The sequence below is a fragment of the Homarus americanus genome, unplaced genomic scaffold (assembly GCF_018991925.1).
Source record: "Homarus americanus isolate GMGI-L3 unplaced genomic scaffold, GMGI_Hamer_2.0 scaffold30535, whole genome shotgun sequence".
Lineage (NCBI taxonomy): Eukaryota > Metazoa > Arthropoda > Malacostraca > Decapoda > Nephropidae > Homarus > Homarus americanus.
In genome coordinates this window covers 14,282,196-14,299,695 of record NW_024732440.1, presented here as the reverse complement: position 1 = coordinate 14,299,695, position 17,500 = coordinate 14,282,196, and the positions used below count along the sequence as shown (strand labels likewise).

The 17,500-nt window shown below is 37.7% G+C and overlaps 1 protein-coding gene across 2 annotated transcripts in view; it reads right to left on the bottom strand.

Moving 5' to 3' along the window:
- The window catches only part of LOC121868845 (lon protease homolog 2, peroxisomal-like), a 71,196-nt gene that overhangs the window by 36,909 nt on the left and 16,787 nt on the right, over positions 1-17,500 (bottom strand). For both annotated transcript variants that reach the window (XM_042369829.1, XM_042369828.1), the window contains exons 6-11: positions 16,570-16,743; positions 13,284-13,463; positions 10,526-10,685; positions 6,989-7,083; positions 6,525-6,677; positions 2,887-2,979 (exon numbers count right to left, since the gene is read on the bottom strand). In XM_042369829.1, coding sequence (XP_042225763.1) covers positions 2,887-2,979; positions 6,525-6,677; positions 6,989-7,083; positions 10,526-10,685; positions 13,284-13,463; positions 16,570-16,743 — 855 coding nt within the window. The remainder of the gene's footprint in view (positions 1-2,886; positions 2,980-6,524; positions 6,678-6,988; positions 7,084-10,525; positions 10,686-13,283; positions 13,464-16,569; positions 16,744-17,500) is intronic.

Below are 17,500 nucleotides of genomic sequence, written 5' to 3'. Positions count from 1 at the left end.
TGTGTAGGTGTCGTGCAGTAAGTATCTAACTGCCTTCAAATAAATAGTATCAGCGTGCTGCACCTTGCTACCTACACTCATTTATGTGAAATTTTTTTTTTGTATAGTGTGTACTGTAGTAATTTCTCCGTTAGCCCGAATCACTCAAACCCGGAACTCTCCGATAGCCTGAATTGAAATGTTCTCGAAAAATCATTCCTAAAGCCGGAACCTTCCGACTTTGGGAATGATTTTCTGAGGGGCAAATTTTCCAGAAAATTCCAAGAAAATATTCCCGATACCCATAAAATTCCGGGGATGGGGGAGTTTTTTTTCCAGCTTTGAGATGAAAATCAGGAGCATTTCTGGAAATTCCGAGAAAAATTTTCTGGTACCCAGAAAGTTCCAGAGATGGGGGATATATTTCCGGGTTTGAAAGATGATGTCATGCGCAATTTCTGTAACTTCCGAGATTTTTTTCTGTTACCAGGAAAATTCTGGGGATTAGGGATTTTTCTTGGCTTTGAGAAAGAGTCCCGTTAGCTGGAATCTCTCATTCCCGGAGGTGCTCTGCATCAACTGTTCTGCCCAACGGAGATATCACTTTAGTATTTTTAACGGGGATACTAGAGGGTTTTAAGAAATAGGTTAAAATTATCTGGGTTAAAATTATGTACCGTATTTGCCGGCATGTAAGACGCACCACCACATAAGACGCAACTCCTATTTTACAAGGATATTTTGTGGATTTTTTTTTAAGTACGTTTCATCATACATTTATTGAAAGTGATTTTAAGGTGGTTTTGTAGGGGAAAACATATGGTTTTGTGCATGTAAATACAATATATGCTGGAGTCAAGTAGGAAATCATATATAGTATAGTAACATTATACTAACCCAACTCTACCTCTGATTAGAGTTGCTCTGTGGCTTGTTTATTTTTGGTCGAGAGAATTACCGACAGGATGTGAAACTCGTATTTTTGGCTGTGATGTTTTGTGTTGCCACGATCTGCCACCAGGGTGTAGCACCATCGCTATTGTTTTGACGTCATCGATTCATTGCAAATGGCTGACTGGCGGCTGAACTTTCTGTTAACATTTCTTTAAACTTTCTAGGGGCATTTTTCATTTAAATAATAAACAAATGTTTCTTAAAGGTAATACAGTCCTTAAATAATGTAAGACATGTGGGTTATGCATGCTGGGGAAGGAGGTACAGTGCGATGTTGTGAGCTTCCCTCTGCCGTTAAGCCAATGTAAGCCATTATTTACGTCTTCGGCAAATTTGCCATAAGTTTGTGATAATTTGGCTTGTTTTTCAGTATTTTATTATTAGTAACACAATTTTTGTGGTTAGTGGACTACTGCTCGTCCCAGACTCCCTAGCTAGGCACCTCCGCCTACAGCGCTCGGCCTCTCATCTGTAATACGGGTGCATTAGACGCAGAGTAATTTGTATAAAAAAAAAAAAATAAATAAAAAAATAAAAAATGCATCTTATACGCCAGCAAATACGGTATATTGGAAAACGGGAATTGTCTGTAAATTTTTTAAAGGAATGGATGAAAGTTATAGAGCTGGTCAACTGAGAACTGTAGCTGGTATTATGACCTGACCTATTGTTAAATTATATCCACTGGAATTAAATGTAGAACCCATACACGTATTGTACCAGTAGTAATCAATCTGATGGGTCCAATCTTTCTGTTAACTCATTAGATCGTCCTGTTAGGCTTACTGCTCGAGCTGCTACAGAAACATGGCATGATTGACTTGATACTGGTGAGCTGTGAGGCAGGTGTATAGCTTAGGATCCCCCCCCCCCCCAGTATATTGCATATTATACGATAAAAACACTGGATTGTATACTTGGAGTGGCAATTTTAATATTAGTAATGGTTCTTTTATCATAATTACAGGATTTGTTTCTAATATGAGGTACAAATAATTGTGGATTTGGTTCAATTATGGCGATAGGAATTCTTTAGTTGTAACGATTTTGGTTGTACACTGATGCGGTTTTGTTTGGTGGTCATGAACTATTTGCTCATGGAAAATGGATAGCCAGTCACCACACAGCCATCACACTGTCAACACGACTTTCTCTGACTGAACTATCTCAACGTTTATTATTGCTGAACATTGGTGCTACGTACACCTTTAATTTAATTTGATGAGTATGGTATATTTCTGTTGCATTCTATATAGATCTATCATGCCTAATACGTTGAATTTGTTTACTCAATTCAGCAGAGCTAGGAAGATGTACAGTCTCTTTCAAGATTCTTCGAACACTGTTGGAAACCACTGGCAACTCAAGGCCGTTTGTTTACTATAGTACGTAGTAAAATTTATGAATGAATGTAAAAGTGATCAAGTTCCCCGTCGCTTAATTATTGGTTGGGCTTTTACATTCTTCATAATTTTTACTACATACTATAGTAAACAAATGGCCTTGAGTTGCCAGCTGTCTCTAGCAGTGTTCGAAGAATTTTGAACGAGACTGTATGTATATCTATAGTAACTGGTGACTACAATTATTCTTACTTGACCGGTATGTTTTTTAAAATTCACTCGAGTTATTCATTACTGAGTAGGCAATCCTAAATTGGTCATACTACTAATTTAATATCACAAAGGTTAATAGTTATTGTCCTTTTTCTATTCAGAGAGAAACAGTGAATTATTGTACCTCTATGAATGCATATGTACAAATACTTATTCTGTATATATTTTGGAAATTTTCATACTTATCAATAAATTAAGACAAACTAATATTAATGATGGAGCTAATAAGAAGCTCATCTATAATGTTCTCTTCAGTATATGGATATTTACAGTCATGTCCTAAAATTGAAACACTGTTCATCATCATTATAATTTCTTAAGAGTAATGTTTGTTTACCTGAGTGTATCCAGGGACATAAATAACCTCCATTCGGTCGAGCAGAGGCGTTGGTATTGTGGCTAGAGTGTTGGCTGTAGCAATAAAGAGCACCTGTAAAAAAAATATAAAAAAATATGGAGGTACAGTATACTACAGTACTCTTGATTTAACGGAATCCTATATAACAAACTCGATTTAGCAGAAGGAATTTTTTTTTGTTATTTTTCGCTCGATTTAGTGAACTAGTTCGCTAAATCAAGATTAAATCCATTAATACGCTTACACTTACAGACACCTCAGGTCAGGTCAATAACATGGGATCCACTAATCCACACACCACTTCCACCGCAAACAAAAGAAGAGCTTATAAAAAAAAATGGGTGTAGGTAGTAGGCAGCTACCAAACATGGAGGTACTACCGCCTGGGAAGATATTGGAAGCATAATGTATTGTCTAATGGTAGATCATGCTGCCATATGGCATCAAAAAAATTGTGACCAAGTCCTGGGTTGATGATCTGACTTTCTGCCTCATTTACACACAATTGCAGTGTTTCAATTGTTTCTCTTACTTTGACAACAAAACATACAGTACATACTGTATATCCTTTCTCACTCGTTAATTTTTTTTTTCACATTTTCGTAATTATTTATGGTCCTTTATTATTATTATTATTATTATTATTATTATTATTATTATTATTATATATTTCGCCCCCATGCCCTGATGTGGGTCATTGACCTGTACCCTGGTGGGCTCATCCCGTAAAAAAAAAAAAAAAAGGTCAGGTCAAAAACATGAGACCCACTAATCATTTACCCTACATCAACCTCAAAAGCTTTCAAAACATTTTTAACCTTAGGCCAGTTGTTATTCATTAATTAATACCCCAACACCACAACATCATACATACAACATCTAGAGTTTAAAGTCTTTTGTGTATGAGACACTGAGTTGGAGGGAGGGAGGCAGAGAGGGGGGAGGCAAGGAGAGAGGGAGGCAAGGAGAGAGGGAGGCAGAGGGGGAAGGGAGGGAAGGAGGCAGAAAGAGGGAGGGAGGCAAAGAGGACGGAGGGAAGGAGGCAGAGAGGAGGATGGAGGGAAGCTGGCTGGTGTATGTTTTATAATTGATAATATAATGTTAAACATGATAGAAAAAATAATAGATAATTTGACATCAAAATTACATGACAAGCCGAAAAATATGGCAATTTTTTCACCCAGACTTCTCCACTTAGAAGAGGCTGGGTAGGTTTACACACGTTCTGTACACGATTTGAGGTGGCTGTAGGGTAAATGATTAGTGGGGTCTCATGTTTTTGACCTGACCTGTTGTTATGTACCCATTTTTTTATAAACTCTTCTTTTGTTTGCAGTGAAGGTGGTTTGTTGATTAGTGGATTCCATGTTACTGAACTGACCCGATGTTTTAAGCCTCTCTCAGTCCCTGTAAATTCAGTTGCCTCTGAAGATGTCTTCAATAAAGACTAAAGTGTGGGTGAGGGACCTGAGGTGTTAAGTAGAAAATGGCCATGTGTTGTCTACAAGGTAGGTGTTGGCATGAACTCAACAATGTGCAATGAATGAGGAAGGTGGGTACACATGAGTGTTGCAGCTTCTGGTTAACTGTTGGAGTCACTAATTAAAGGTGAACAGGAAGCAACATTCATAAATGTTTATGGGTTAAGTTTTCAAACCCAAATGGTCTTTTCCCCATTTATCAAGTAAATAAACTATTGCACAATAACCGAGATATCACCATAATTAACGCTATGAGCTGTGAGCATTAATAAGGTGTGAATCTTAGGTATAACTAGCTTCTTAGAGCACACATCTCAGTGGCTCAGAGACGGGAGTCGAACTGGCGATAGCCGGCTACTTAATTGATGACTGCAGTCAAGGTGTGAGGGCATAGTGGGAATTCCTGTCACATGTCCAGTAGATGACTACTAACATCTCATAGGAAAGTTACCGTGGGTGATGCAATTATATAAACCGAATGTACTATATGTAACCCACATTTAAAAAAGTATTACTGTCTGTTAGACAGGGATTAATTAATACAAGAGGTGAGGTACAGTGGGGTAGATGATAGACTGCAGGATGTTACTGACTCTAAAGTGTCCTGTATGCACATGTAATCATGTGTCCATAAAAAGGTTGGAGAAATTCAACATTGTGGATACTTCCTTGGACTGTGTTGATGAGTTCTGTTTTCCTGGTGACATGATCAGTGGTGGTGAGGGGTGCTGAAGCCTGCTCAGTTACAGGAGTCAGAAGTGGCTGGAGAAAGTTTAAGCATGTTGCTGGCAATAAAACCTTCCCTCTGTGTGAAAGGAATGATGTATGCAGCTAGGGTGAAAAGTGTGATGTTGTATGGCAGTGAAACACTGGCAGTTAAAGGGGAAAATATATGCAGATTTAAGTGAGCTGAAATGAGAATAATGAGAATGGTGAGGTGGATGTGCAATGTGACACTGAAAGACAGGAGGTCTTGTTCAGAGCTAAGAGGGTAGTTGGGCATTGAGAGTAATGGTGAGGTTCTGCAAAGTTTGGGCATGTAAAGAGAATGGATGAGACCTATTGGGCCAAGAAGTGCAGGAGCCTAAATGTGGAAAGGAGGAGAGCTAGGAACCTGACAAGAGAGACTCCAAAAGACCATGCAGCATGGAAAGTTGCCATCAAATAGTCTTGGCAAGACGGTAAGGTATAGGTATAAAGGATAATGAAAATTATCATTAATTACACATGAGACACAGATCATAGGACACAGTGTAGCAGCTCATGCCCCAGGAGAAAATGGAAGTACTGTACCAGACGCAATCACCAAGACATTATAAAGTATTATGATGTTAACATCAATGAATTATCTTTTACAAAGTACAATATTAAAAATCTCATACAGTGTATTCTACTTTTTGTCAAAGCTAGATGTACAAACAATGTACGAAGAGTGATGTGGCGAGATAAGACACTATACTCTTTCCACGCTAACCTGACCCGTAAGCCACGCCCCTCTGCAAAATTAATAGCCGATTGGTTCATAGACAATTCAAACTAAATTAGTTCACAATTGGTAAGCAGACCTGTTATCTAAAATAATGTTAAATATCTGGACTATCAAAATGCAAATCATTTCAAGCCATTAGCACTTCGGAGAGGAGGTTAGAAAATTTTAAATATTAATTATAAAAGGTCGATATAAATATGCGCTTATACACGTGCAGTCCGGGAGGAAGTACAACACTCAGGGGAACCAATCAGCTATTTGAAGATATAGACAAGGGCATGGCTTACGGGCCAGGTTAGCATGGAAATACTATAGTCATGGTGGTGGCATCTAGCAACCTCTGCCCTTGGGACCATGGCCTGGAGTTACTGCATCATGCTGTATGTGTCCTGCATCTGATAAGCAGCTGATAAATTTCATTATTCTTTATATCTGTACTTCATATAATGCATATGCAATATTACTTCCTTTTATAATCTTAAGGTACAATACATTAAAATTGACATTAACTATATGAAATTCATTTACAATGATCTAATCATAACCCCTATCTGGTGGAAAATTTAGAATTAACAAGTTTTTTGGTCACATGAATTTCAGATAAAAGAGATTGTACTGTACTAAATATCTATGATATAATACTCCACCTGTGAGAGGTCAAAAGGAAGATTGAGGTAAGTGTCTGTGAAGGTAAAGTTCTGTTCAGGATCAAGAACTTCCAGCAAGGCAGCTCCTGGGTCACCATGGATGCCAGAACTCAGCTTGTCAATTTCATCCAACAGCATCACAGGGTTTTTTACCTGTATGTGTAATATATTAATAACATTTACATAACTAGCAGGTGATGGTTGTTTTGCTCTTTCAAAAGGAAATAAAGTGAATAAAAAGAAAAGAAAAAAGGCATTGTTTGCAATACATTATCAAAACTGCACAGATGCAAACATGGAAATTATAAAGTTCAAATTCTTTAATTAAGCCTCATTTTTAATAGATAACAGTAAACATACTTAAATCTTGTCAACATTCATAAACACAAAACAAGGTATACAGAGAACAATATTTCCTTAAGGACAATGATATGAGCAGAAAGTGCCACTTCATTTCTACATACCTTAACATTTCTCAATCCCTGAATGACTCTGCCCGGCATAGCACCAATATAAGTTCGACGGTGCCCTCTTATGTCATGTTGGTCACTTACTCCACCTAAAAAAGAACTTAGTCCTTAATTCATCCAGGAAGAGAATACAGAACATATACAAATTAATATTCCAATACAAAAGTAATTCACAACAAACAAGGCATATACTGTACATAATTCAAAAGTTACTAATACAGGTACTATAATGAGAAATCAGCTTTGGCTTAAAAATATATTAAACGAATATACTGTATAAACGTAAAAAACAGAAAGTATCATGACCACAGTGGCACTCACATAATACAGTAAAAATCCTGAGTACCAACCAGACCTAAAACAGCATCTTTGCTTTATATAAATATTCACCCTAATGAATAACACCAACTTATTCAACAATGACACAACCCGTTGACGACAATAGAAGGCTGAGCTTGTAACAATTTCAGAGGTCGAGCGCAGGTCAGCTAATTAATCAAACAACCGGCTGACACTGTCACGCCCAGAGATGGTAGTAGATCCTTACTACAATACTTGAACAGGGAAGAATACGTAACTCAAGTGTTCTCTCAAAGTGTAATCACAACACTTCCTTGGAGAGAATTCATAATTTATTCTCTCAGATTACAGGTACTCCTCGACTTACGACCTACTCGACATACGACCACCCGGACATACGACCGCCTCAGTTGTACCAAAAATTGTTCAAATTAGGTACGTATTTTCCAGTACTGAAACGTTTCCGTCCCGTACGAGAGCGTGGCGTGGGCTGGGCCGCCTTGTGGTGTACAGCGTCCACGCCATAGCTCGCTCAGTTGGTGTTTGGCCGCCGTTGTTGTCGGTAGTGATCGCGCTGTGTACTGACAATATTTTCAATATTTTCGGTTCTAATTCCCTTTAAAATGACTGGCAAGCGTAAAAGTGAGAGTTCTGGTGGTGCTCAGAAGAAACAAATGGCAGAGGCAATTGCTACTATTAATAAGGGGATGCAAATGTTTGACGAAATGGATCAAAATGTTAAGCGTTTTGCAAAAGTTGACAGAATGATCTAAGATGCACTTGTTTGCTACAGGGATATTTACAATGAAAAGAAAAGGCAAACTGTGCAGTCTAAATTGGACATATGTTTTAAGGAGTCCCCCACTGCTGCCTCTTCACTCCCTCAAGATGATCCAATACCTTCAACAAGCAAGTGTTAGCCTGTCTGGAGAAAGCGACACTGATGGCCCACCCAGCCCTGTCTCCTCCTCTGCTTCATCCAATTAATGTAGTCTCCATGTTTAATTAAAAAATTATTGGGGCCCCGTGTGCATTCAGCTGACTACATTAAAGGTAAGTGCACAGTAACACTGAATTCATTCTTCATTATTGATTACTTTTACTGTACAGGTACTATATTTCATTTTAGATTTTCTATGTATTATTTTTTGCATTTTCGACTTACGACCAATTCGACTTACGACCTGGATTTGGGTCCCTAACCTCGTCGTAAGTAGGGGACTGCCTGTATATCTGCGGATATAGCTGCTTCGACAATAAAGGAAAAACAGCAAGAAGTGTTTACCCAACCACTTAAAGAGTTCTAGAACTTAGTTACACAATTAATGTGATACGAAAACAGCTATCACAGACCATCTGAGTTACGATATGTTTAAATAACAACACGAATCTTGAACAAAATTATCTAAAAATTCGAGAAAAAAATATAATGTGTATCTTACAGGTCATTGTTATTAGTAGAGCAATGCAGCATGGACTGAGTGATCCCGCCAGCACCAAAACAACACACCCGCGCTGTACTCAGTCTACGTGTGCCTATTACTCCGTGCAGACATGCCCGTTCTCTCGTGATATAAATATAACACACATTGTAAGAACAATGCCCAAGCAAGAACATTTGGGTAAGGCCCCAAACAGCAGGAAACACCTTACCATGAAGATTAAACTTGAAGAGCTAGCCATGGTCAACAATAAATGCTATGTTCCTGAGATAATGCAGAAATTTGGAACTTAATATATGTACTACTGTATATTAAAAGCATATCATAAGTGTGATGTACTTCATCTCCACTGAAATTGAAATCTTCACTATATAACACACTTCACTATATAACACTTCACCAATTCACCAGGCAGCTGTGGCCTTGAGATAGCTATGCATTTTGCCACTGATTCATGTAATGAAACTGTAAAAGTTGTGGGAAAATAATTTTGGTACTTTAAGAAGACTTAGAAATAAAGGAAATACAGTGATATCCCAGTTAGCCGGAAAAATTGGCGCAGGGCATTTTCGGGAATGAAAGATTTCCGGCTAACCAGACGCTTTCTCAAACCCGGAAAAATTCCTTATCCCAGGAATTTTTTCCGGTTACTGGGAAAAGTTTCCGAGTGTCTAAGCTAGACATCTTGCACAGACAGACACTTCCGCAGAGCCTAAAGCCTTGAGCCTAAACTACTGGAGTCCGTAAATGCAGTTCTAATTAAGTTAGAAACTCCATTTCTTTACTACAGGTATATTAATCCAAAATACTTTATCTAAATGTTTGGTAAAATAAATATATTTACAAATTAAAATTCTATATGATACACGCATGAATGAAGCTGTGTGTTACACCAAAGACTGGTGTTTTCCACTCCCATGGAGCTGTGGGGATTAGTGGGTTTCATGTAAGTGACCTGACCTGATCTGATGCAATGTCAGGTGGAGGTAGGGTGGGGGATTAGTGGGTCTCATGACCTGAAGATGTCTTGAATAAACACGAACCTCAAGTATTTTTAGAGAGATTGCAACAAGTATAAGTATAAATGAGCAAAGTTGTATCCCTTCAACATTGTTACATAACATTTTAAAATATAGTGAGAAAGCAGAAAGGTGTGGGTAATTAGAGAGATGGAGTGGAAAGGAGTGGTAACTTACACCAGTGTGTTGCCAAGTGCTCCTCAACAGCTGATATTTAACTCACTACCACGCAGTCACACACACAGCAAATTTGTCATACAATAAGGCCCTCACTCCTCAAGCTTGCTGTCATAATTGCCGTGTTTTTTTTTGTGTGTATGTGTGTGTGTGTGTGTGTGTGTGTGTGTGTGTGAGAATGTATGTATGTATGTATGTATGTATGTATGCGTGCATGCTGCCTGCCAGATACAGGAAAAGTGGAGAGAACAGCGTGACCTGTACATGGCTTTCATCGACCTAACCAAGGCTTTCGACTCGGGCAACAGGTATAGTATACTGTAAAAATCCAACATCTATTAACATTTTAAATAAAAAATAACTGAACTTACTGAAAGTATATTATAAGTACAATTATTTTACTTGAACTAGTTTATTATGAGCTTAAATAAGCCAATCTATGTTAATGTAATATGTTGACTGTTTTGAACGGTTGTGCCTCCCTGCTGATATGGACATCCGAAAATCAGAGTGTTTGAGTAACGATGTTGCTGTGGCTTAATTAGTCGACTATTCAGGGTTTTTACTGTAATTTTTTTGTAAAGGAACCTTACCTAGTGACATCCGGTGGTATGGACGACCAAGAGTCGTAGCAATTGATTTTGCAATGCTTGTTTTGCCAACTCCTGGTGGACCCACAAAGCACAAAATTGGTCCTTTGAGATCTCCACGGAGTTGTCCGACTGCTAAGTATTCCAGCACCCGACGCTTCACCTATAATAGGGCATACAAAGGTATTTTATGGTCATTCATAAAAAAAAAAAAAAAATTCCCTTAATTTCAAGGTTTAACCATCTTTACAATAAAATGCAAATATAGTACAGGCATCCCTTCATAATGATAGGGATATGCTCCTGAAAACCCAATCATATGTCGAACATGTTTTAGCATGGTGCCAATGGGATACGTTGAAGTACTGTTGTCAGTCAAAGTGGGAGTTTTCACCCAAATAAGCCAAAAAATTATGATATTTTTTTAAAACCACCTCAACACCACAGTATCACAATATTTAAGCATCACAATGCCACAATATCACCTCAATACCTTAATGCCATCCTAATAGTATAATAAAATAAATTACATAAAAATGAGAGAATGTGACACTTAACGAGTCACAGTCACTGAATTCACTAGAAAATGACAACACAAACTCACTATGATTGTCAATTAAAGTCCATAAGCAAAATGATCACCACAGCAATGTAATCATTCATAATGGGTTATGTGGCGAGCGAACAAAATCACTTCCAATGCAAGTGGGTATGTGCTCAAGAAGAAAGATTCCAGCAGCAGTACGTGGTTAGTCCTTCCCTGCACAGAGGACAGTGAATGTGTTTCTGCACATAGTGGCCATTTTGTGATGACAAATAGAGGAAGATGCACATGGAAATGCAAGTGATTTTTCTTCCTCATTCTTGACACAGCTAATGTTAAACTGAGAGTCCTATCACAAGAGAAAAATGGATGTTAAAAAAATTAAATTGTTAAACCGGAGAATCCTAAGTTGAGAGATCATAAATAGAGGGATACCTATACAGTTAAATTCTATTTCATTAATTAGTACGGACCAATTAATTTGTAAAACAGCAAAACATTTAATTACATCTCATTATCATCTAGTTTACTCCATGTACACAGCAGTATTGGCACTGAATGTACCAAGAATAAATTCAACCAACCAACATGTCCCATGTTTAATAAAAACAGGGTAAACCGATGATTTCCTATAATGTATACAATACGGATGTAGTCAAAAGTAATCATTCATCACTCCTATTACCATACCCGCGAGCTCAAGTCCTTTCTATATGGTGGGTCACAAGAAGGTGGGGGGAGGGGGTGGGGCTAGGGGACCCATGTAAGGTAGGAGGGCATAAGTCAAGGGTCACATCCATAGTGAGAGTGTATGTGATTTTACAATTATCCATAACACCTGAGAAGGTATCGTTGTCAGCCTTAATGACCCTGGCAGTTGATAGGCCTAAAGCCCAACCAACCAACCAACCAACCAGGAGGGCAGGTGTCAGAGGAGGTGTCATAAGGACTCAACTTTCTTTTAGTTATCTAAGCCTTTACTTGAGACTCTAGGGAGGAATGCAAGTGAGCTTTTGGCAGGTAATGTGTCTTTAGTGTTGATAAGGTGTCTGGCTTCCGTGAGGAAAAGCCCAATAAGACAACATAAGAGAGGAGGGAAAATAACTTTGCATTTGGCCTTGCTCACCACCAGTAACATGAAACTAGGCTGTTACTTGATCACTTCCACCTCTAGCCACCACCGTTCATGAAAACAAAAACACTTAATTAAAAAAAAAACATGAGAATGAATTGTTGGACAGAATGTGACTTGTCCACCCTGTAATATGTTTACTTGAGTTGTGAAAATCAATGTGAGGTGACAGTGGCAATTGTGTTTGGCCACTGCTCCACACTCAGCCCAGGATGGACGCTAAAGAACATCGATTGGGGAGTCGTGGGCAAATTATATTGGTTTGTGTGCAGCTGGCTACAATGTGTCAGAAATTGCAAGGTAAGATGGGGTCACCAGGCAGACTGTGATGTTGATTAAATTGCTGGGAGGAGTCTGGGAACTTGGAAAGTTATCTTCAGAGTATTTTTAATGGTTTGCTGGCATTTCATATATTAAAATGACTAATTTGGGGTGTGTAATGTAACATATTTGAACTCTTAATTCATAGAACTAATATAATTTTAGGCTGGGGAGACCACAATTGACAGGTGAAGAAGACATTAAATGGGCTATTGAGATTCTGTATGACTTGTGTGGGTAAATATTAAAAATAAATGTAATTTCCTCCCTCGGATTCAATATTTTTCCTAATATCAATGTTATTATAGATATCTAATTATATTATCTTTGTTTAAAAGCTGAACCAAAGCCTGAAAAAATTATAAATAATGAAATGGATGGCACATCATCATTATCATAAAATTAGGGTCCTCACCTATTTCTTTCGATTCTGTAAACCCCACGTGACTTACCGTGCAGAAAGGACCAGGCCAAGCACAGGGGTTAGGTGGTGGAGTAAATCAATACTTTTGACTGTGACTGTACATATTCAAGCAGGCCTATGCATAACTAAAACACATACTGCCCTCTCTAGACTTCCCATGTTGAGCAATCTACCATTCTCCTCTAGAGAAAACCAAACTAAATCCATATAACAAAATATTAAAACCCTTCAAACTCTAGTAGATAATAAGCAATAAGCTTCCTGCTGTCACTCCACATCATAGATGTAAAGGAATTTGATAGTATTATGGATATGATTAAAAAGGGTAAACTTTATAAACCTTTTCTAATCCATAATGATCAGCATCCAGATCTGCTCGGGCTTTGCTGATGTTGCAGGTTTCCTTGACAGAAATGGACCAGGGAAGCTCTACTATCAGATCCAAGTAATTCCGAGTCATAGAGTACTCCGGCATGTGTGGTGACATCCTCTTCAGCCGACCCAGCTCCTTCATTGACGCCTGAAGCAGAAAGCTCAATTTATAAACTTTTCCCTTTATGTATTACAATACTTAAGATAAAGACAGTTTCATTCATAAAATAAAATATAGAACATTAAGACTCATTCAGTGGTCATTTGTTACGGATTAAAAAAGTAAAACTTGGTTAAATTGTTAATTTCTATAAAACTTATTCAATTAATAATAATTTTAGAGTAACAAATGCCTTTCATATTGTTCTAAACAGAGAAACTTCTAAACAAGGAAACAAGCCATATGCAGAGTATTGTACACACAAAGTACAGTCAGTTCTGCTATAACGCGATAGTTGTGTTCTTGTAAAACATCGTGTTACAAGAAATCGAAAATTTTTTAGTAGTTAGCCTAACACAAAGGTTAGCGCAGTCTAAATAAATGTTACATTCATATCTAATAATGAAATCATACAGTAAATGTAACACTTTACCGTGAAGAAATATGAATATAACCTCATGGGGTAGAAGGGTGATTTTGAGGTTGATAACATCAAGTTTCTCTTCAAGTGTTATAGCCTTTCTTTTACGATCATCACCGGGAATTCTATCACCAGAACGCTTCTTGGAGATATTCTTCTTTACCATATTCACAGTTAATACCACAAAATTGGAGAAATAGTAAACAAAAATCGCGTTACAGCAAACAAGCGTTCCCGTTATACAAATATCTTTCCTCTATTCATAAATCGCGTTAGAGCCAATTCGCGTTGTCAAAACACGGGTTATAGCAGAACTCACTGTAAGTGTTATCAGTTTGTGTTGCTGTATCATCTCAGACTGGCTGTCTTTTTTTCTTTTCTTTTTATGACTCATTTTCTTTCTCTTTCAAGCATGGGATTGGGATATACTAGTACTTTTGCTACCCGTCTTGAAGCCTTTTATCTGCAAAAATAAGAGGACCAGAAAAAAGTTGGATAGTGAGAAATTTGACTCGGCAATTCATTAATATGCAGTCTTAGTACAAAGGTGCCCAGCCCACTGATCAGCAGTCATTCACTTGCTGGGCTCCTGCCAAGTTGCCAGATACCACTGTTTGAACTAATCCTACTGAAAACCGTGACATCACCTTGTTGGACGATTGTACCAAATGAACCTAATTACAGCTGCTCCTGGACTTACGACGGGGTTAGAGACCCAAATCCAGGTCGTAAGTCGAATTGGTTTAAGTCGAAAATGCTTAAATAACACATAGAAAATCTAAAATGGGTGTTTCTTTTTCTTCTCAGCACCACAAAACTCTCACTTTTAAGCTTGCCAGCCATTTTTAAGTGAATTACAAACGAAAATTTTGTCAGTACACAGCGCAATCACTAACGCTGGGACTCGAAAAAATGTAATTAAAAAAAATTTTGGTACGACTGGGTGGTTGTAGGTCAAAAGTCGAGGAGTAATATGGGGATTATGGTAAAATTGCATAATGTTGTATTAATGAGGCCGAAGATGTGCTCGGCTTGGGAATGGGGGGACCTTGGTCCACCAGCCAACCACCTGCCTCCCGCAAACAAATCACTTACTACTTTTTATTTTATAGTTTTATATTATACAGTCAACCCTCGCTTTACGCGGTCCCACTTTACGCGTTTCCACGTTTACGCGGTACCCTGCCGAAACCGGAATGCTCACTTTCCGTGGTGTGTGTACCCTTTTACACGGAGAGCGGCGCGAGCAGGGTGCGCACAAGGTCGCCCAGTCATCAAAACATTACCGAGTTCTTCACCCGCCACCCACCACAGCCGGCCCAAGTCAGTGATAGTGATAATGATAGTGAGGATATGGACTTATATGGATCTTTGAGGGGTTGACAAAGAGGCCCTGCAAGTCTCTGTGGTGGATAGTTATACAATTGATACAGGTGAGGGCCAATAATCTGCCCCCTGCCTCGGAACCAACCCCCCCCCCCATCCCTGTGTGCCCAGCCATCTTTTCTACTAATGTAAGTGTTAAAAAACCTAATATTAATGATATTTCTCTTAATTATTAATTGTGTGTGCATACCATCATAAAATTAAGAAGTTATATTTACTACAACGTAGGTATTGTGTCTGAATAAGTGGAGTTTGGGGGTCGGCCCGGTCTCTATTTCAATTAATCCCATATGTTATGTTGTTCACTTTACACGGGCCGCCGTGGGTTGAATTAACCGCGTAAAGTGAGGGTTCACTGTATTTTCTTTATTTCTAAGTCACATTGGAGCATTGAAGTGATATTCATATTATATTTTCTTTAATTCCAAGGCAAATTTGAGCAATTAAATGATATTTCCACAGCTTTTCAGATTTCTTATGTAAATAAACACTGCGGCAGTCAGCACTCGATGCAAATTATTAATATTTGACCATGAAATTTAAAGAATAGATAATAAAAGAAGTATATCCGTGAATTTAAGAAAGCATATTTGCATTTCGTGAATTATCGAAATCCACTGTACCCTGTGTTTGTGCAGCACTATTATCTAAGCTCCGAGGTTAAGGATTTTTTACATGTTTAAAGATTTTTACAATACCATTCCTTTCCTTGATCTTAAAGAAAATTCTAAATACTTAAAACATAATTTTTAATACTGTATTGTGAGATGAAGAAACCCTATACCCCAAAAGTTTTAAAAAATTCTGTTAATTCTTTTCAGTGAAATGAAATGAAGTACAGCAAAGAAAATTTTTGTGTTACACTTACAGTGCCAGTGTTTTGACACCTATGATGAATAATTTGGGTAAAGTTTCCCACTCAGACTTGTACCTTTACAGTCACTTTACCCAAATTCTTCATCATGGGTTTCAGAACATAACTCTAAGGGGGGTGTAACACGATTTTTTCTTTGACTGTACAGAAATGAAAAAAAAAAATTATAAAAATCTTGAATAAAGACTTAATAATTTCAAGTATGGCTTTGGTGTAGACCATTAAAAACATTTAATTGTATCCTTGGAACATTAATGTGTGGGCTGGAGTTGATGAACTCAATCATCCAAGTCCACTGTTGTTACCTTCAAACATCAAAAATGCTGCCATAGTCTATGCTTGGAAATGCTGGCCAATAATGAATACAATAAATATTCTCAGAAGGAAGAGAGGATATTTGTAGTAGCCATTACCCTGCGAGCCTCTTCAGGCATGTTTGCAGCTTTAATTTTGGCTTCCAGTTCTGCCACGTCATTCTCTTCATTATCCAAAGCATCTGGGTCTCCTGCCAAATTTCGGCCTCCACGACTGACATGCAAAATAGCATTTGTTTTATTTTCTTCCTCGGCTCCAGCCTCCCGCACATCCTGTAAGACAATACCATTAATTAACATTATCTGAAAAATACATATTGCTGTTTACTTTCTATGAGTATAAATTAAATTTATCCATACTGTACTATATTATTTCTTAAATGACTTCTATCAAATACATATCAACTCCCCTCTATAGTATTGGACAATATATGTACACAAAAATAATGCATTACAAATCAAACTTTTGAATATACAGTAAAACCTCGATTAACCGACTACATATGGGGGGAAGGGGCCGCCGGATAATCTGAAAGGTCGGTTAATAGTACAGAAAGTCTACGGAAATAAAACATACATTTTCAAAGTACCTTTCCCTAACCTACCTCATTTAATTCCCTCTATTCATTTTTGTTCAATTGCCATTCATATTTCAATAGAATTTGCTTTAAAACTTTAACCACTTTAGTAAATAAATATGAACCAGCACAGAAACCGTGAATAAAAAATGGAAAAGTTAAAAAACATAATTATGTCATCAAAAAAATTGTGACCAAGTCCCAGGTTGCTGATCTGACTTTCTACCTCATTTACACACAATTGTAGGGTCTCAGTTGCTTCTCTTACTATTGACAACACAACATACATATATTGTTTCTCACTCTTAATTTTTTTTTGCATTTTTGCATTTATTTATGGTTCTTAATTACTATTATTATTATTATCATTATCATTATTAATATTATTACATTATCGCCCCCCAGGCTCCGATGTGGGTCAGTGACCTGTGCCCAAGTGGGCTAATCCCTGT